This window comes from Lethenteron reissneri, chromosome 44 (genome assembly GCF_015708825.2).
Source record: "Lethenteron reissneri isolate LAM-NWPU_2019-01 chromosome 44, ASM1570882v1, whole genome shotgun sequence".
Lineage (NCBI taxonomy): Eukaryota > Metazoa > Chordata > Hyperoartia > Petromyzontiformes > Petromyzontidae > Lethenteron > Lethenteron reissneri.
Window position 1 is genome coordinate 11,977,737 of NC_083822.1, and position 18,641 is coordinate 11,996,377.

Sequence of the window (18,641 nt, forward strand, 5' to 3'; positions counted from 1 at the left end):
CCATTTCTTCCATTTTCTTCCTCTTCCCCATAAATAGACTGTTCACGGTTGCTAACCCGACCTCGCATGGTAGGACGGCGAGTCTGGATGCTTTTGTTCGATCCTTAATCTCGAGGGTGCATTACGTAAAGCTTGTTACACTTCTCGTGTGAAATCCACATTGTATTCTGGGTTCTCTAATGACAATGAAAGATTTTTTAAAACTTATTTTTACATTTCTCAAATGCACAAACATACTCGCAAAATAATTTTGGACAATTTAGTTGTTACTGCACTGAATGGCAACGTGGCAGCGTTTGTGGATGGTGGTTGCCAATAACAGCAGACCAGAAGACAGCAGCATTTGCCGATGACAATGGGAGAAGTCAAAACCAATGCCGAGATTCACAAAGTTCTATTGCAGCTAAGTACAATTGACCAACTACTCTGTGCCGATTAGCTGAAGATGCATTATTTGGAATTGTTAAAATAATAGTTTTTTTGCTTTGCTGTATTGTTCCATTTATACTGTTTTGATTATAGAATCTATGGCGTCTTGCCTGTACCGTCACAAGTGTAATGCCCGACTTGTCAGCATTTTCGTTCGTACTTCCAATCTCATTTGTAATGTCTCCCCTGTGTTGTCTGTTATATCCATACTTTTTCCATATCATTTTTATAGCCGTCTTTGTTGCTAGTACTGCCTCACCTGTTACTGCCTTGTTCTGTATCATTATAAACGTCGTTAATTTGCTTCTGTAATGCGTCTGGCTTGTACCATCTCCTCGGCTTCCCATATATGTCTCCTGACTTATTTGTACCGTCTTAGATTGTTTTGTCATATGGACTGCTGCGAAACATTTAATCGGCATGGTCTGAAATATTGGCCACGTCTGCCCTGTGCGGTCTGCTGGTTCGGAATGCTCTATGTGTCATCTCCGATGTTCTTTGGCATTCCATCCAACTATTATATTGAAAAGAAACATTTTAACAGCATTTGCATTGTATAACTATCGCAATCGAATGTATGAATTGTTTCGGGCTCATACAGCGAATCGATTTTCATCCAAGAATCATTACAGGTCCAGCCTATGTACCGTGTCGCTTGACGCCCCCTGGACACCTTTGCAAACAAAGTGGCGTTCCACCGAGGGACGTCGGGTACATGTTTGAATAAATATATAAATGCAGCTCAATAAAACATTCCAGGCACATTCATCTGCTATTTAACTTTCTGCTAGGTGGGCCGCTATTAATCATAATGTGCAGAGGATTTAAAAAATCTGGTGTTGTCAACGGTTGCCTTTACTATGTTACTAAATGTCAAATTACAGCTGATATAAACTATTAAAAAACATTATTTTACCAGTTAAGGCCCACTGAGCTATTTAACTCTTTTTTAGAAGTGACCTGGCAACAGATGATAACTGAACGAAGTGGCCTTATCATGTGGACATTTATAGCAGCATCCAAAAAAGCCTCTAAACGCATGTTTCTAGCCACCTAACACCAGTGACACGATGACGAGATGATCCATGGAGAGACATTCTCAACAAATGTTCTTATCCCTTGGGACAAATTAATCCCATGACCGTGTCATCCACAGCTAATAATTTCAAATACCACTGCATATTCACTTAAACAGCAGTACTTCAAATTTCACTTCGTGATCAGAAAGCATTCGTTAGATTAAGTTTCGCATGCATTTTTCCTGTCACTATGGTTCAAGGAAAATAAAAAAAATTAGCGATGGGATACTTTAACCACTCCATATTTTAACCACCGAACCAACTAATCTTATTTTTCTTTCCCAATGAAGATTAGTACAATTATGTTAATATAAGCAGATAAGCGCATAATTGTGGTAACCTGGTACGTAATGGAATTCCTAAATGTATTTTTTTTCCTCGTATGAAAAACGATTTAATTATAGCATTTGTCTTGTCATTCGAATGGAAAATTCTTCAAATGTCAGCATTACAGCACTATACGTGGTTGTATATGGGCTGGAAAATGTGTAGGAGCGCCGCAAATGCACAATCACGCTAAGTAAGCTTTCAAAAACGCAGCAACGAGATGCTTGAGGCATGTGTAGTGTCATAGCGCCGGCTAGTGACCAGTAGCGGCCACTGCAGTGGACAAACAGTACACACGCCGGTGAGCATATACACGGGTGTGTCGGCAGGGCGGAGGAACTGGGGCAAGGGTCATGGAGGGCCCTATCTAGAAGCCCCTGGAACTTGCTAGTGAGTTCCAGAAGGAGCATAAAAGGGGCCGAGAGCGGGTGCTCGAGGCTGCCGGTTCTGGGATTGGGTCGTCTTGTCCTTGCTGCCGTCTCGTCGCCATTGTCGCTGCCGTCTTAGCTCGATATTGCGCTGCTAGATAGTTGTCGGCCGTCTCCATCAGCGCCGTTGGTGTTGCATGGCGAGTGTTGTGTATAGGCTAGCGACTGTAGAGTGTGCAGGCGAGATCATGTGTTCAATAAAGGAGGTGCCTCTACAAACCTCGTCTCCAACTCACTGACACTACACATGTACAGAGCATAGAACCAACAGCAGGGATAGACCAATGGGAAGCGAGTCGCTTTTTGGCCTAGGTTACATTATAGGGAGACAAGACAATACCCAATGCCAATATTCTTGTCATTATCAACTCCACCACCTGACAAGATCGACATGTTTCCAAATAAATTATTTATACGTGCCAATTTTTTAAATAAATTTCTGATCAATAATACCACCACCACGCACTGAAATGTTTAGTCATGAAATTGTAGAAGGCACCAGCATGCTTTATTGGTCAGAATTTGATCAATACGTATTAACTACATATTTATAAACTTGACAATTCTGTCTGGCGGTGGAGGGGGGGTGAGTGACAAATTTTTGCAAAACTACGTGGCCTTGCCAAAAAAACAAATATGGACCATAGCATTGGCTAAGCAAAAACCTATATTTTAAGTTAACAAGACAAATTATTTGTTTTCAGTCAATGAAAACCGCATTGGTACATTGCCAACACCGGCTGCGGCTGAACTCTGGGCCACAGATGGTAAGGGGTGAAAGAGGCGGTGAGGAATGAGGACCAGGAGAGGGAAAACAATGGAAGGGGCTGGCTCCGAGTGGCCGTGGCGATGAGGCATAATGCACGACAAGAAGCTCGTTAAGAGCCTGCTGCTGTCAGCCTGTCAGAAACGTTGCTCTTCGCGCTACAAGGGTGCTACGCACAACAAATAACCAATTGAAAATCATGAAAAGCTGTTCCGATTGCCTTTTGCACATGCAGCATCCGGATATATATATGGGGTAATATTCACATCGTGTTGATTAGTGCGGTTGGCTACGTAGTGTGGAAGAAGTTTAACACATGTACATATTCATTCGATTTTTGCAATGATGTAGATGTCAAGATGGGAATGATACCCATGTCATATTTAAACGTGTACACATTCACACTGTAAATGTGGCGACCGGTCATGTGCATGTCCAGGAAGGGCACATGAACTTACCACTCGGCTGAGTTCTTGTACATCGTGCTGCATGAAGCTGTCCAAAGTCTCCCAACTGTGTAACAACAAGCAGCATTAAAGGTAACTATTTTACTTGGGTGGCACTTGAGAGGCGGGGTGGCGCAGTGGTAAAACTTGTGTGTCACAGCAAGAAGGGACCCGAGTTCGATTCCTGACTTGGGCGCCTTTCTGTGTGGAAATATGTATGTTCTTCCCCTGTTTGGCACGAGTTTCCTCCAGGATCTCTGGTTTCCTCCCATTGCAAACCACCCCCCCCCCCCATAACTTAACTGGTATTGGCCAAAACATCCCAATGCTGAAAAATTACATGCAAATTACTCAATTAGCATTACACATAGCAGCATTGCCACCTCCTGCAAAAAAAAAAACACTTGGCAGGACGCTCTTGGATTGCCCCTTTTATAATTCGGTTGTATTCCTATTCGTGTAGAGCCGTGTCCTGCATTGCAAGGCCAGCGAGCCATTGGCGGCTCCTGGTGGCCTTTCGTGTGGTCTCCGTCAATACAAATGTGAAAACACCCCCATCATGCTGTCAAACCCAATGGTTTCAAATGTGTGGCTGCCTTCGCACTGATGATGTCTTATCAATGAAAGTGGCCCCCTCTCTGAGTGAAGAACACTGGTTGAACAATCATGTTTTTCTTCTCTGTTATTGCTCATTTATGGGTTTGTTTTTGTCCCAAGTGTCTGTTATTCTGCAAGCCATTTTCCCTCATCTCCATGTCGTCTCTCTGCCTCCCACACCTGCCATGATCCTGGTTGCCATGGCAGCCCCACTGCTCAGCTGCTCAGCTGCTCCTGCTGCCGCTCACGGTCTTGCACCCTCAGGACCTGGCTGCTTGACGAGGCTTCCCAACGCCGCCTCGCATGAATCATTTACTTTTCTGACCCTACTACAGGCCACAGCCTGCTGCCAGTCCTCACACTACTGGTGCATCTTCATACTGGCCAATGTTTATTATTATTATGATGGGTTTTTTTTTTACCCACCCAGTAAAGCCTCACCGAGTAGTAAGACTCTTTCAGGAGTACGCTGCCAAGTCTTTGCGGCAGGGTGTGATATTGCCATGCGTCATTCCAATTGGGTAAATTTGCATGTTATTTTTTAGCATTGGGATGTTCGCCCAATAATATTTAGCATTGCAAATTGATTTTAGCTACTGGAGAACACTGGAGAACCCAGAGGAAGTCTATGCAGAATGGAGGGAGAACATAAAAAACTTCATACAGAGGCACGCCAAGTCCAGATTCGAACCCAGGCCCTTCTTGCTGCGAGGGACAAGTGTTACCATTGTGCCACACTGCTAATGTTTGTTGTCGTTAGCAAATTCCTGCTGCCTTTTGCTGCCAAAACCCGACTTCCTGAGGCTGCCTGCGGCCACCAGCTATCTTGGGTAGCCCGATGCCACCCTCGACTCCCCGACAGTGTCTGATGCCATCCTAGACTCCCCTACAGTGCCTCCTGCTACCAGCTATCCTGAGCAACCTACTCCCATTCTACACTCCTACAGTGCCTGCTGCTGCTGCCAGCCAGCCTGAGTAACCTGCTCCCATCCTTACACTCTTACAGGGTGGTAATGCCGTGCAAGCGTATGCGGTGCGCTTCACACCGCTGCTCTACATATCTCATCCAGAGACACTCTCGCCTTGCTGGCCGTACAACACGAACAGCTATTCCGACGCACGCCAAGCCCTTCAAATACAACTGCAACGCCCGGACTGGATGCAGCCAGTGCAGTCTCTCTCCTCCTTTGCCAACAGACAAGGATGCTGGCAAAAATACATGGAAGACCATCTCTATGGCCATATGGAAAGGGGATAACACCTTAGAGAGAAAGTTAGGAGAGGTCCACGGGACCGCTTTTTTTTTGTTACCACCATCACGGGTGGGCGAGCACCAATGGAGTGAACCGCACACACCCTACATGCCGTTGTAAAGCTAACGAGAAACACCATCTTCCAGGTAAGGAACTCCCCCCCCCCCACCCCCCCGCACACAACGCAAGTGGTTGAAAGGGTGGGTCGCACGGTGCATTCAGCACAAGTGCGTGCGGTGCCACTTGCCCAAAAGATTTGGTTAACTTCTTTGTTCCCACGGGCTTGTCGCTGTGCTGCAGCTCGTAGAAGACCCTCTGTAGCGCCAGCGGGACACTCTTGGAGGAATCGTCACCCTCGGTCGGCATCTGATAGACCGCCTGCAGAAACAGTAACCACCGGTTAAAGGTATTTGGAGAAAAGCTGTCCATTCTTAGCGCACTTGTTTCAACTTGCAGTACTCACCATAGCTGAATGTATTATTACTATATATGGCAAGACAAGGCAGCAACAATGGCAATGCTTCATCTCTCTTTTTATTTTTTATATTACAACAAAACAGCATTCCTGCACCTGTACCTAATTTTTTTCTGGCGCCTCTTACGCTTGACAATTTTCCAAACTGGTCCTGGGCCTACCCTAGGTCGACTCAACCTCAAATGAGTACTTGGTAAGGTGTGTTGGCCAAGCAAGCCTGTGTGCAGTGCTGGCCTTCATAGGTGCTCGCTAACAGTACTTGCCCCTGCAGTCTATTAAGGCTACATGGAGGATCTAAATAAAACAGAGCCTAATTGCACCTATACCTAAATTTTCTGGTGCCTCTTGCATTATATTTTCAGTTTTTTTATTAGCTTGATTTATTTACGACCATCAAATACTTTGCTAATCGAGCAATATTCCTCAGGGAGCCTGCACTCATTCTCTGAAATAATGTTTTTGTCTTTTGTTAAAAGCGTGCTCAAGCACCACAGGTCTCCCTTGTAAAATATCTGGGCAATTGGCTAAACAGGACCACCGGTGTAACACACCAAAGAAACTCAAAGCCATTATTGTGACAAGAATAACAATACTTAAGCTTTAATGGGACAACATTTTTCAACATCAGTTTAAAAGACAAGGGGGGCATTCCCGCTCGCCCAAAAGTGAGACGAGGCTCATCGTCCGCTCACAGCCTCGAGGCAGTCGAAACAAACTACGTAGCCCTTTGCCTGGAGTGAGTCTACCTCTGGGGTCAGCAACCTGCAGCTACGGAGCCGCATGCGGTTCCTTAAGGACTGCAGCGCGGGCTCTTTAAATTCAAAATAAATGGCTCTTTTTGTTATTTTGGTTGCAGACACAGACCATGAGAGATCCAGTTCACCATGCAAGTCCAGTTTACCATGGGCAGAGATCGGCAACCTGCGGCTATTTAGAGAACTGCTTCGTGACGTTATTTATTAAGGACCATCGTCTCTCGTATTCACACGCATTGCGGCTCTTGAATTAGTTTTTGTATCCTAATTTTTAAAAAATGGCTTTTGTTGTTTTGGGTGCCGAATCCTGGTCTACCTACCAGGAAACCAGCGTTGATTACTCAAAAACGCGGTGCTCAATTATTCAACTCTGCAGGGATGAACAACGGAAATAACCACCAGTTGGGATTGGAATTTTATGATTAAAGTCATGCACCCCAACCACTGTGCCTCTCACCGAGCCGATTCAGTAAAAAAACACCTCGGTTTCTGGGATTAAAATTGTATAGCACACGATTATAAAGAAAATAAGTGAACCCGACAAGTTCACACTTTTTTTCTCACGCTTGTTTTCAACCAAAAACATAGAAGTGATAGCGTAGTGATATTTAAGGAATGTTTTGAAAATTATAATTAATTACAATTTATTTCACTTCCATACTTTCATTGTATTCGTTTTAAACTTCCAACTTTAAATGTTGCTCAATGTTCATTTAATGCAAAATCTATTAAATAAAATTACTACAATGTGTACCTATTAATTCTAACTGAGATTTGTTTAGGGCATTATTAGGCAATTAATGTCTTACAGTCTCAAGAGTTTTTAATGCCAAGTTAACAACATTTCTCAACTTGTACAACAGCATACGTCAGCGGGTCTTCTCGGGGACCAATGGCATTGTGGGTGGAGGTCACCGTGTGGTCTGTGCACCACTCCTCCCCATTTAACCCTGCCTGCTACGTTTCCACGTTTTTCTCGGTGTGCATCTTTCCGCGTCAATTCATCTTTATGCGTATAGGTGAGCATTTTAAATGCTTGTTTATATGTATATATAATCACTCTCTTGTATTAACTTTAATGTTGCTGTCAAATACACCAGGTTTTCATTATAATCGCAATTTAATAACCCAAATGTTTATCCACAAACGTTGAGCAATTGATTTTCAAAAACACATTTTCTTAACAGCTCACTTTGGTAGTCACTATGACTTATGAACGGGCTTCAGAGTACGTCCCTGAATATGACCGTCATAATTGGGCAGAATTAAATAATTGTTTATTCTCAAAACTCTTTCACCATGTTCTTTAATGCATGAATTAGAAAGGAATGTCATTTTATCCTCTGAAACAAATGTTTTTTTGCAAGAACCTTTTATGCAGCCAATTGATTATCCATTCAACTTTTAATTAAAGCAATTACACTGAATCTAACAAGCAGTCAATGTCCGTGTCTGTCAATGCCTCACCATGTCTGCATACCGGTCTCTTCAACTAGCTTCATCTGGCTGTCGCCTGATGAAGCTGGTTGTAATTACTGGCGAAAAGTCGTACTCGGATTGTAAATGTTGTGGCTTTGCTCGCCAACACATCGGTGTGCTGTACTAGTAATGAATTGGCATGTTCGGTTTACGTAACAAACCTTACTAATTGGCTGTGTCGGGTGGTGGAGGGTTTAACGACATATATTTACGCGATCTCACCCAAAAAAACCTGTATTATGGATATTGGTCACAAAAGCCTACGTGTTAAACATACCCATCTCGCTTTGCCTGCGTCTCTGTGTTAGTTCCACGTCCCCAAGGCCACAGGTCTGTCTCTGCCAATGTCTCCCCACCGTTACCTGACTTCAGGGCTGTGTCCATGTCTTATTCACCGTGTTCGTTTATCTCAGTCTCATGGTATTTGCATACAGTCTATTCTCCTATAACGCGTGTTTTTAAAACGCAAAATGGATATAACGCGATGAATGTATTAGGGTACACATTTTATATAACGTGGATGTGAATTGGATACACCGCGATGTCACGCGAGACGCAATAAGTGGTTGTATGGCTGCCTCGGCAGAGCATCGCGCAAGCCAGGATGCAGCTGGATTATTTTACATGCTACCCACGCGCCTCGATCTTTGTTCAGCCTGCATAGGCATGTCACGTTATCGTGGACTGTGCATTACCCTATATTATAGCGTAATTTCTACATAATGCGGTGTTCTTCAGGAACGCAACTACCGCGTTATAGGAAAACATCCTATACATATACATCTCCCAGTGTCTCTGAATCTCAGATTTGAAAACGTCCTCACTGCACGTATCTCTCAATCACCTCCCGCATCTACCTTGCCGCATTGCTCCAACTAAATACAAACTTCGCATCTCATTACAAGAGGCTCTCTATCCCCCAATGCAGCCTTCTTGACACCCCCATAACAATTTAACTGACAATTGTTATGAAGTCTAGATGTGCACGTTTTGTGCACTCTAAAACTGTGCATTTATTACTGGTGTTAAAAATCCACCTGAATTGAAGCACCACAGTTCCTGTCATGGAATCAATTTATAGGGCAAAATATAGCATGCAAAAACTGTTTTGTCATTACAAAAATAACGCATCACTCAGTTAAAGCTATCCCCACAGGCCGTCAATGTTTCTAGTCTTAGGTGGTTTTTTCTGACATTCAATTTCAGATAGGGTCACGTCTGACGTTTATCAGACATCAGTTTTGCTCCAAAGTGAAATCTGCTCCAGATTTTAACGCGAGACCACCATTGGCATGTGCTGCCCATTTTGGCACCGAGCAAAACAATTCAACCGTGGACAGCTGAGCCATAGATCATAGGATTTGGTTACATTAGATTGTCATTATTAAGTTAACCACGGTGTGTGCATGCAGATGATTATTTTTGCAAGTGGCTCCGTCACTTAAATTAGCTTTAACATTTGAATCTATATTGGTCTATACCCACTCACTGGAAGAACTACACAGTTCACGTTGCATCAAAAAAGCACAGAACATTATAAAGGACTCTTCTCACCCTGGACACTCACTGTTTGAGCTGTTGCCATCAGGCAGACGATTCAGATCAGTCAAAACATGGACAAACAGATTCAAACAGAGCTTTTATCCTACAGCGATCACCACACTCAATAATGCTAATTAATTATTAAGTAATAGTGTTTACAATTGATTGTGAAATAGAGATGTGCAATGACAAAATGTAACCTTATGTGGGTATGTGGGTATACTTGGGCTGTTTTTATATATAGTATAAATTGATTATCTTTCATTTAATTTATTTTTATTTTCTTGTTTTATTTAATTTAAATTTATGAATGATGCCCTGACTGGTGAGCATTTTAAATTTCGTTGTACTGGTGACAATGACAATAAACGATCTATCTATCTCACGGGCTAACCCAGTTTTGGAGCCAAATATCCCACGCAGTTTTCACGACATATTCTCATGTTCCAACCTCACCATCTTTTCAATCATGCCGGTATTATTTGAGCACTTGGACTATAATTAAGAATGAAGCATTGGAGTGAATTACACATGCAAATTTCAGCTCCTTCAAAAGAGACTCAGTGAAAGTCTGAACAAAGCATCAATTGTGACATTCACACTTGCGGACTCAATAATAAAAAAAATTCAGCTTCTAGAACTAATGTACAACAAAAAAAACACATTTATAGGTAAATTAATCCGTTTTTGCAATTGCCGAAGAATCCCCATTTCTGACACAAACTTGACCGAGTTTTTTTTTTAATAACCAATGTATTTCCGAGTGCTTTGCAGATCGCTTTAGTTACTGCAGTGCATCGAACAGCCACTGCATACGCATCACTTCGCAGGCAAAACAACGCGCGTGTTTGTGGCGACAGTACCTTGCGCAGCTGATTTGTGAAGTAAAGAGTTTGTAACAGGCTGTTCATATAACACGTAGCGCCTTGGTTCTTCAGCCCAACGTAGCCAGTGTACTTCTTGGAGTCCCACCTGCAAACGCAACACGAGGCAATTTACCTAGCTGTCAAGAAGGATGGCGTCTGTGCCCCGCGGCACTGAGTCAGATGGGTCACGCTGCTACTCTGTTGGCTCGCAACCGCAGGTGGCAAATGACGCAAATCGAATGGTACCAATACCACGAGCAGGTTATAATCAATCGGTCCATAGCTACAACTGGATGCTGTCCAAACCGCGCTGTGCCCAAGCTCAGCTAGGTCATCAGAAACTGCGTCGTCTCGTCCCCCTCTCTCGTTCAGCGTCTCTGCACTTTGCATTGCACATATCCGTACACTCCCTGTCCACACGTCCTCCCCCCCCCCCCTGCATGGTTTGTGATAGCTGCACGGTTACCACAGCTGTAGCTCGATTCGTCTTATGGCTAATTATAATGTCCATTACAGGCCCCGTCATTCTTTCCATCTGCAGAACAAGTGTTATGGCAAACATGGTACGGTCATTTTATTGACTCCCTTGACCTCTTTGCCCGTGTCAGTTCACCTTGAACTACCATGCATGTGGAGTTAATCCAATAACCAAAGTGTGCAAAGCGTTTGTTTTGACTGCCACCTCCAAAACTGCAGTAACTATTAACTCCTGTTTGGGGTGTGACTTTTACCAAAACTATTGTTTATTTAACCAGGTAAGGCCAACTGAGCTATATAGCTCTTTTTTCAGAAGCGACCTGGCCACAAATGATAGCTCAACGAAGTGGCTTATTACGTGGAAATTTCATAGCAGCCCAAATACTCTAAACGCACGTTCATTCTAAAAGTAGAGGGAAAAACCAAATTATCAGGAGAAAAATCCATGTGACCACGGGCAGAACATGCAAACTCCAAATATACAGGCGTCAGGGTCGGGATTGAACCCACGACCTCCTGTATACCAGGCGATGTAGTTAACATCTCGCCAATGTGGCACCCTCTCGCCAGGACTGCCTTGTGTTCCTGGACTAGCACGTAATGCGGACATCTGCCTTCAACACAACTGTCCAAACAAGTTCCAACATTAAGGTTCCAATAGTTATTTTGGCACCGGAGATGTCAGGAAACCCTACAATCACTGTACTTCTATCTGCCTGTCTGACTGAATAAAGGATCTTTCCCATTGGTATTAAAGTTTTTTTGTGGCCAAAAGTAAAGTGTTTTAAAATTGCATTAGTTACCATTGCCTGAAAATTAACACTAAAATGTCACCTCCTATAAAACACATGTGAAGGCACTGTTGAGTCCTCATGGCAACCAGCACAATTCAATGACTCTGGCTATTTTCCACTGACAACTGAAATAAGGGAGTTATTATGGATGAAATAACAGAGTTATTTACGTAACACTCCACATTCAATGTAACTCACGTTAAAATATATGCCCATTGCTGAAAAAGACAATATTACTAATAAAATAAACTACATCGTTCTGCTAGAATAATACATTTTATGCAAGTGTCAATCCACACAAGTGTAAATAATTCACAATGTTTACCAAGTGTAAATAATTCCAAATATGTTTCCATGTAGCATCTAAAGAAAGTGCATCTTTCATCGGTGAAGTCATGATACTTAAGTCGCTGGGTCAAGTGCCATGGCGATTCTGCCTTCCTGGATCTTGTTCTGATGATGTGGCTTAATTTAAAAAAGTCAAATTGAATTGTTAAATTTAGTGAACATTGCTCTTCAATTAAGCAGTGAGCTGGAACAATATTCATTGGCACAGCAAATTATATTATTATTGTGCACGTGTAAAGTTGCTTTTCTGTGCCGGGTGGAAATTCTTAACGACAGATTTGTTCAGATCATTCCTATATGGCCGAATCAAAAAATCTATTATGAATCATATTGGCTGTAAAAACCGCCTTGTGAAGTTAAGTGCAAATGGCAACACAAGGTCATGGGTGCAATTCTAAACACCGAGCCAAATTGGGAGTTATAATCACATGTTAACTGCCTTTTCATACGGAGCCACACAGAGTGGCCAGATTGGTAGAGCGATAATGACCATTAAATGGTTGTTAAATTTTTTCATGCACATCTCTGTTCAATTGTATATTTTATACCTATAAGTACATGCATGCCTGAGACAAAATAAACACGTGCTTTTTCCTTTGTTGAACACAGCAAAGCTTTAAAAATATTAATCTGTACGAGTGCCGCTTTCAAATCAAGCGCAGAAATAACAACGGCATCCGAAGACGCACGTTGGCTGGTAACGAAAACAATGGAACACAATAAACCATATACACGTGTAGCTGTGGGGGGGGGGGGGGGGGAGCACCGGGACGAGACCCCGACGTCTGTACACACACAAAGCTCCGTTTACAGCACAGCTAAGTACGCCGCAGCAAGGTGCTAAATTTACCTATTTTTATTTTACCAGGTAAGGTTCACTGAGTTATATAGCTCTTTTTCATTAGTGACCTGGCTACAAATGATAACCCAATGAAGTGGGCTTATCGTGTGGAAATGTATAGCAGGCAAATACTCGAAACGCACATTGATTCTAAATGTGGAGGGGAAAACTGGAGGACCCGGAGAAAAATCCGCACGATCACGCGGAGCAGAGGTCGCAACCGGGTACCCGATACCCGTACCCTACCCGATACCCGTACCCTACCCGATACCTGGCTACCCGTACCCAGCCGGGTACGGGTACCCGTTTGCGACCCTGGTGCGGCCGGATACGGGTACGGGTAGGCCGCGAGTCACTGGTGAGTCACCGTTTGCCACTCATTTCCCAACGTCTTGTCTCTTCTCACAATTCAAGTTCCTAGAATCAACCCACCCGCGCCTGCAACATGGCTTCATCCCAGAGGTCGCAATCGGGTACCCGTACCCTACCCGATACCCGGCCGGGTACGGGTAGCCGGGTATCGGGTAGGGTATGGGTACCCGTTTGCGATCCTGGTGCGGCCGGGTACGGGTACGGGTAAGGAATCAAAACCCGTTTGTGACCTCTGACGCGGAGACACACACGCAAACACGAAATATATAGCCGTCAGGGTCTGGATCGAAACCTACAACCTTCTGTACACGAGGCAAGGAATTTAACATCTCGCCACCATGGCGCCCCAGCAAGTCCTGCAGCAGCAAGTCCCGCTGCTGCTGCTGCAAGACTTGCGGTTTGGTCGGGTCAAAGTCAACGGCACCGCCGCTTGGCGCCCAGCAGCGACCTCCTCCCTGCTGAACAAGCAAAGACAGTTTCGCTCCTCAATCAAAACTCCATTACTTACGCCACTCCGTGGGGGGCGTCCGCTTGAACAGCTACCTCGAAGGTGACTTTGTCGTCTTCGATAAATCCCTTTTCTGGATCTACAATATCCTTTCAACATAAACAAACAAAAAAAACATGTAAATACATTTAAACGGCGAGGCTGGACGGTGCCACCACAAGTGCGTGGATATTCTCGACAAGCAAAAATGAGAACAGTTGTCGGGAAACATTTTTTTTAATGACATTGCGCACACACCCCCTTAAGAGTACCTACAATAAATCGCACACACTCATGAGTTGCTATATTAATACTAAAACCAATATTTATCTAGTTTTAAAGCATTGTGTATGAACTAAATGTCGTTGTCATCGCAAAACGATTTTTATACAGCACAAAACACTTGGCTGCCATAAAACCAGCAAGTATCAAGTCAAGCACCACATTTACCCGGGTAGAGTAAGTGTAAATCATGGTAAAATTTGCCATCAAACAACTGACAATACAATCCGATGCTGTGCCTTAGCGAAAAGCCCTGAGAATCAGTGAGACTTAGCCGTACAGAAAGAAGACATTCTAAAGGCGTCTCTCTCTAAACGAGCGTACTTTCTTCGAGAATTCGCTATCACGAGCAACTTGAATTTATACACATTTTATTTGCAAAAATAGCAAATGCGGTGAGATCGATCTAAACATATGCATCCCGTGGCGGCAGGGGGGAGTGGCCCGTAGCTGTTTGTTTATCAGCTTTCCTGTGCTGTGCCCGCATGTCACAGCTTATCTCCACCCTTTCAAGCTTAATATAAATGACACTTTAATGTGTTTGCTTATTGTGTTCTGCTAAGCACTGCCGGTACACTCCCTGCACACATAGGTGCGTGCTACATTCCAGAAAGTTTTGCATTTGAGTGATTTACGATAGAATTTTGACACTGAATGTATTTTCAGGGAGTAAAATGGAATATTACCTTGATGAGTAATTTCAAGTGTACTATCTTCAATGCCAACCTATGTAGTATGCTTGAACTACAATGTTACTTGAATTATTGTACAAAAACTTGAGTCTACAAAACAGAATTTATTGCTATACATTTTATTTAAGAGGCCTTAATCTTTTTCAAAAACGTTTTTACTTACACAAACGAACCTACATCATGTAGTTCCGTGGTACACAACACCAACCAAATGCCCTCCCATGGCCTTGAGAATCACGTGATCATGCCACGCATGCATGATATCTTTTTGTCATGCCAACTCAAGCAAAGACCATGCCCTCTTATTGCAGTGGCTATGCATGCCTGTCATCCAGCACTGTGGAGGTAAGGGTTGGCGGGTCACAAAAATATTGCCAAACTGCTCTCCAATCGGCGTCAAGCTGCTATACTCGGCTTTGCCAGGACAATATAGTACAGCGAAAAGGTGGACTCCACCTGTTCCTTCTGTTTGGCAAAGAGTGTTTCCCCCTTGCACATGTGTTTTTTATCCGTGCGCTCCAGCTTGCTCCCAAATGGAAACACTTCTCAATTGGTTAACACCTTAACAAATAGAGCACGACAGAGCTTGGCAATTTTTCGTGCCAGTTCACAGCCTTCCCGCTGTACGTGGTTCCTCGTGCCTCCACGTTGTTCTCTATCGCTAAGAGCGAGTGAATACTGTGCGTCTTACAATTTGAAATTATGTTGAGACATAGCTGGGGTAGAGCTCATCCACGTTGAGAAATGGGGTGAAAGAACTCCCGAGTGGGTGCAGACGAGAGTTGAGGCTGCACAGATTCCTCAATTCCGGCGTAAAAGTCTGGGGAAGCATGATGTCTGCAAAATCCATGGAGATGCAACTTGATCGATACGAATAGTGAGTTTTCGGATCTGTCCTTGAGGCTCACGGCTCGAAAAGGTATCCTTGAGTTGCCCTGGATGAGAAAAGCTTCCAAGTCTTACTCAATTATTGTATGAAATAGGCAAGCCTCTTCCATTATCGCTATCTACCTGACCAGCATGGACATGTGATGTAGGAGTGGTTGACCAAGCGCCATTTGATCTTATTGAGTTCGAGTAAGATAATACCATCCTTTGGCTGATGCAGTCACCTTGGACAATTTCTTCTTGCAGATGGTACCCCAGGACAATATGCTGGTATTTTAGCCAGTAATAGTTTAAACGTTATAGCTCTCACCACAAGGTCTTCTTTGTTCAGCCACCCAAGAAAATGTTGTAGGCCTGAGCCAAGTAACACTTGGAACACATTATTTGATGTTCAACATCATTGGGTTCAGGAGATTTTTTTTTAGATTGCTCTTGTGCAGTCATTTTGGATATTGATGCCAGCGGTCACAGCAAGGGAGGGGGCATGTTTTTGGCTGGTATTGTTGCTTTTCATTTTAGGTCTGGAGTGCCCTTCAGAACATGCACTGCCAGTTGATTGTCTCAAGATGCAGCACCACTGCTGAATACTGCACTTGGGCATGTTGAGAATGCAGCCATGGTTGTGTAAATATCAGAGCAACAGATCTGAATGAAGAGATCGCTACCAGCAGATATGGTTGCTCGAATAAAGGCAACATGCCTTTATCGAAGGGCTTCAAAACAGGCTGACCAACACTTCTAAGAATACTTTTTGCCAACTGCCTATCAACGGGTAAGACTTTAAAACTGGTTGTTGTTTTGGGTGTTGAGCCACAGACTCAACTTGAGGCGTACTTCCGTAGGGATATGCAGATATGTGGTAGGTGGTTAAATCGGGTTTGTTTTGATCTAGCAGCCTCGGCATCCTTCCCACCCTCAAAATAGATGGGGTTTTTTTAAACTGTCTCCTGAGCTGATTGAACCGTGTATAGTACTAGAGAATGGAAAGCCCAGTTTAAATTGAAATACATTTTTGTTACTTTATTTTAATAGTATATTAGGGTGTGCCACCTTCTTTCGTGTCTCAGACAAGACGGGCTTGTTCGAGATGTTCTATGACATTGATGACACCTTGAAAAAAATTCCCCACAATTTTCTGTGACTCAAGAAACTGCAGCCCTCTGTTAAAAAGCTTCCATTAGGACCCTGGCCACCTGAGCCACTACCATGACACCGGGTCCAGCCTCCCAATTTTCCTTTAAGAGCCCCTGCTCTGGCAACACACCAGACAAAAAGGCTTGCATTTATACTCCAAACTTATGACCTCATTGAAAAAACCCCAATGGGGATTCCTGCCAGCAGACACGGGAAGCTTAGCCACCAATGCAGGTTCCACACATTACTGCAGGACACGCATGTAAGACTTTGGCCCATGGGACCATGTCCTCTGTAGGCACCACGTGGCCTAGGACAATCACGAATCTTCTTGCACTTCCTCCTTCACCCTTCAGCAATGTGTCCGCCTTCATCAAGGTCCCCAACTACTTCCTCAATCGGGAAAACCCGACCTGAGTGTCCTTGTTTGCCGGAGACTGCATTTAGGTCCATTTAAGACGAACCAGTAGTTTTGTAATGACCAGACCACCTCAGGTACTGACCTTACGAAGGACCTTCTGACTGCCCTTATCAACAAGTTATACAGATGAGGGTAAACGTGATTTCTGCTCTTGGTGATCGACGACAGAGATTCCATCTTAAATCGATGGTATTGGGTATGTCTGTTCAGCCGAGTGAGATGCAGGATGGCTCCAAGCCCTCGATGCTTTGGGTACAATAAAGTATAACGGTTAAATGCAAGAACCCCACTGATCCCTTCGGATCTCCTTTATCGCCCCTATTTCGAGAGACACTCCTCCTGGCCGGATCTTTGCAAGGTCACCGCCTAGCCTCTCCTTCTGCTCTCTGATAGGGCCTCAACTGGCCTCGGCGTAGCGCCCCCGAGTGCACGGTTGTGCATCACCTCTTGGGGGCTGGCGCTGATCAAGACCTGACTTGCCCTCGCCATCCTGCCACGTGTGGGAACAAGATTCCCGCCGATGCCACCGCCTGACAAGCCACACGGCCCCAGTTGGTGCACCGCGGGGCTGCTACCCATGCTGGAGCGGTCAGGTTTTCTGACCTGCTGGCCATGATGGTGGGCCTCCAGCTGAGGCTTGATCAAGTCAGAAAGAGGGGAGTGCCATGCCAGGGCCTACATGCACTTCATTTTAAGGACTTGACATTGACAGCGTCAGGTTTGATACGTCAAGCATTAGTGCAGGACTTAATGATAAAACATTTAGGATACATTCTAGATTTGAAGCTTTCGTGACTGCAAGGATTTATATTCTTAAGAATATTTAGGAGAGAGTCCACGTTGTGGCTATGCAGCTCAAATTGGAGTAATTTCCACCCTTGGTGAGGTACGGCTTGGACCTGGTATCACGTGGGTCATCGCACGTAGTCAGGTACTTGGAGGCGGCATTTAATAAGGAGCTGTCCCCTTAGCAAACCCTGAGGGTCTGGGCATCGGCAATCTTGTCCTTCCATGATGAGTTCAAGGAGTTGCCATCGCGTTCAGAAAATATGCTCTTGAGACTGTTTAGAGCAGGGGTCGGCAACCTACGGCTCCGGAGCCGCATGCGGCTCTTTACGGGCTACTTCTTGACGATGAGTACGTATGTACTCAGATGCATTGCGGCTCTTGAAATACTGAATTTTGTACCGAATTGGAAAGGAATGGCTCTTGTTATTTTGGTTGCCGACCCCTGGCTTAGAGGGACGAAAGAGGAGAGGCCCTTGGTGCAGATGGGTATGGTCCCCCTGAATATTGCACCTGCCTCATTGCCCTGTGCAGCCACCACCGTTCCAGCAGTGTGGAGCGCACCACACTTTTTTACACGAGACACCATTAGCCAGAATACCTTGGTTTCCCAAGACGGGTTGGGGGGGGGTAGATTTGGGAGAGCTGTCCTTTCAGCAGTTGTTCCCCAACAGAGA

General features: G+C 44.3%; 1 protein-coding gene across 6 annotated transcripts in view; it reads right to left on the reverse strand.

The window, feature by feature from the left end:
* Positions 1-18,641, reverse strand: part of USP7 (ubiquitin specific peptidase 7) — an 85,497-nt gene that overhangs the window by 48,820 nt on the left and 18,036 nt on the right. For all 6 annotated transcript variants that reach the window (XM_061570040.1, XM_061570039.1, XM_061570038.1 and 3 more), the window contains exons 5-8: positions 13,783-13,871; positions 10,440-10,548; positions 5,573-5,703; positions 3,488-3,542 (exon numbers count right to left, since the gene is read on the reverse strand). In XM_061570040.1, the coding sequence (XP_061426024.1) occupies positions 3,488-3,542; positions 5,573-5,703; positions 10,440-10,548; positions 13,783-13,871 (384 nt within the window). The remainder of the gene's footprint in view (positions 1-3,487; positions 3,543-5,572; positions 5,704-10,439; positions 10,549-13,782; positions 13,872-18,641) is intronic.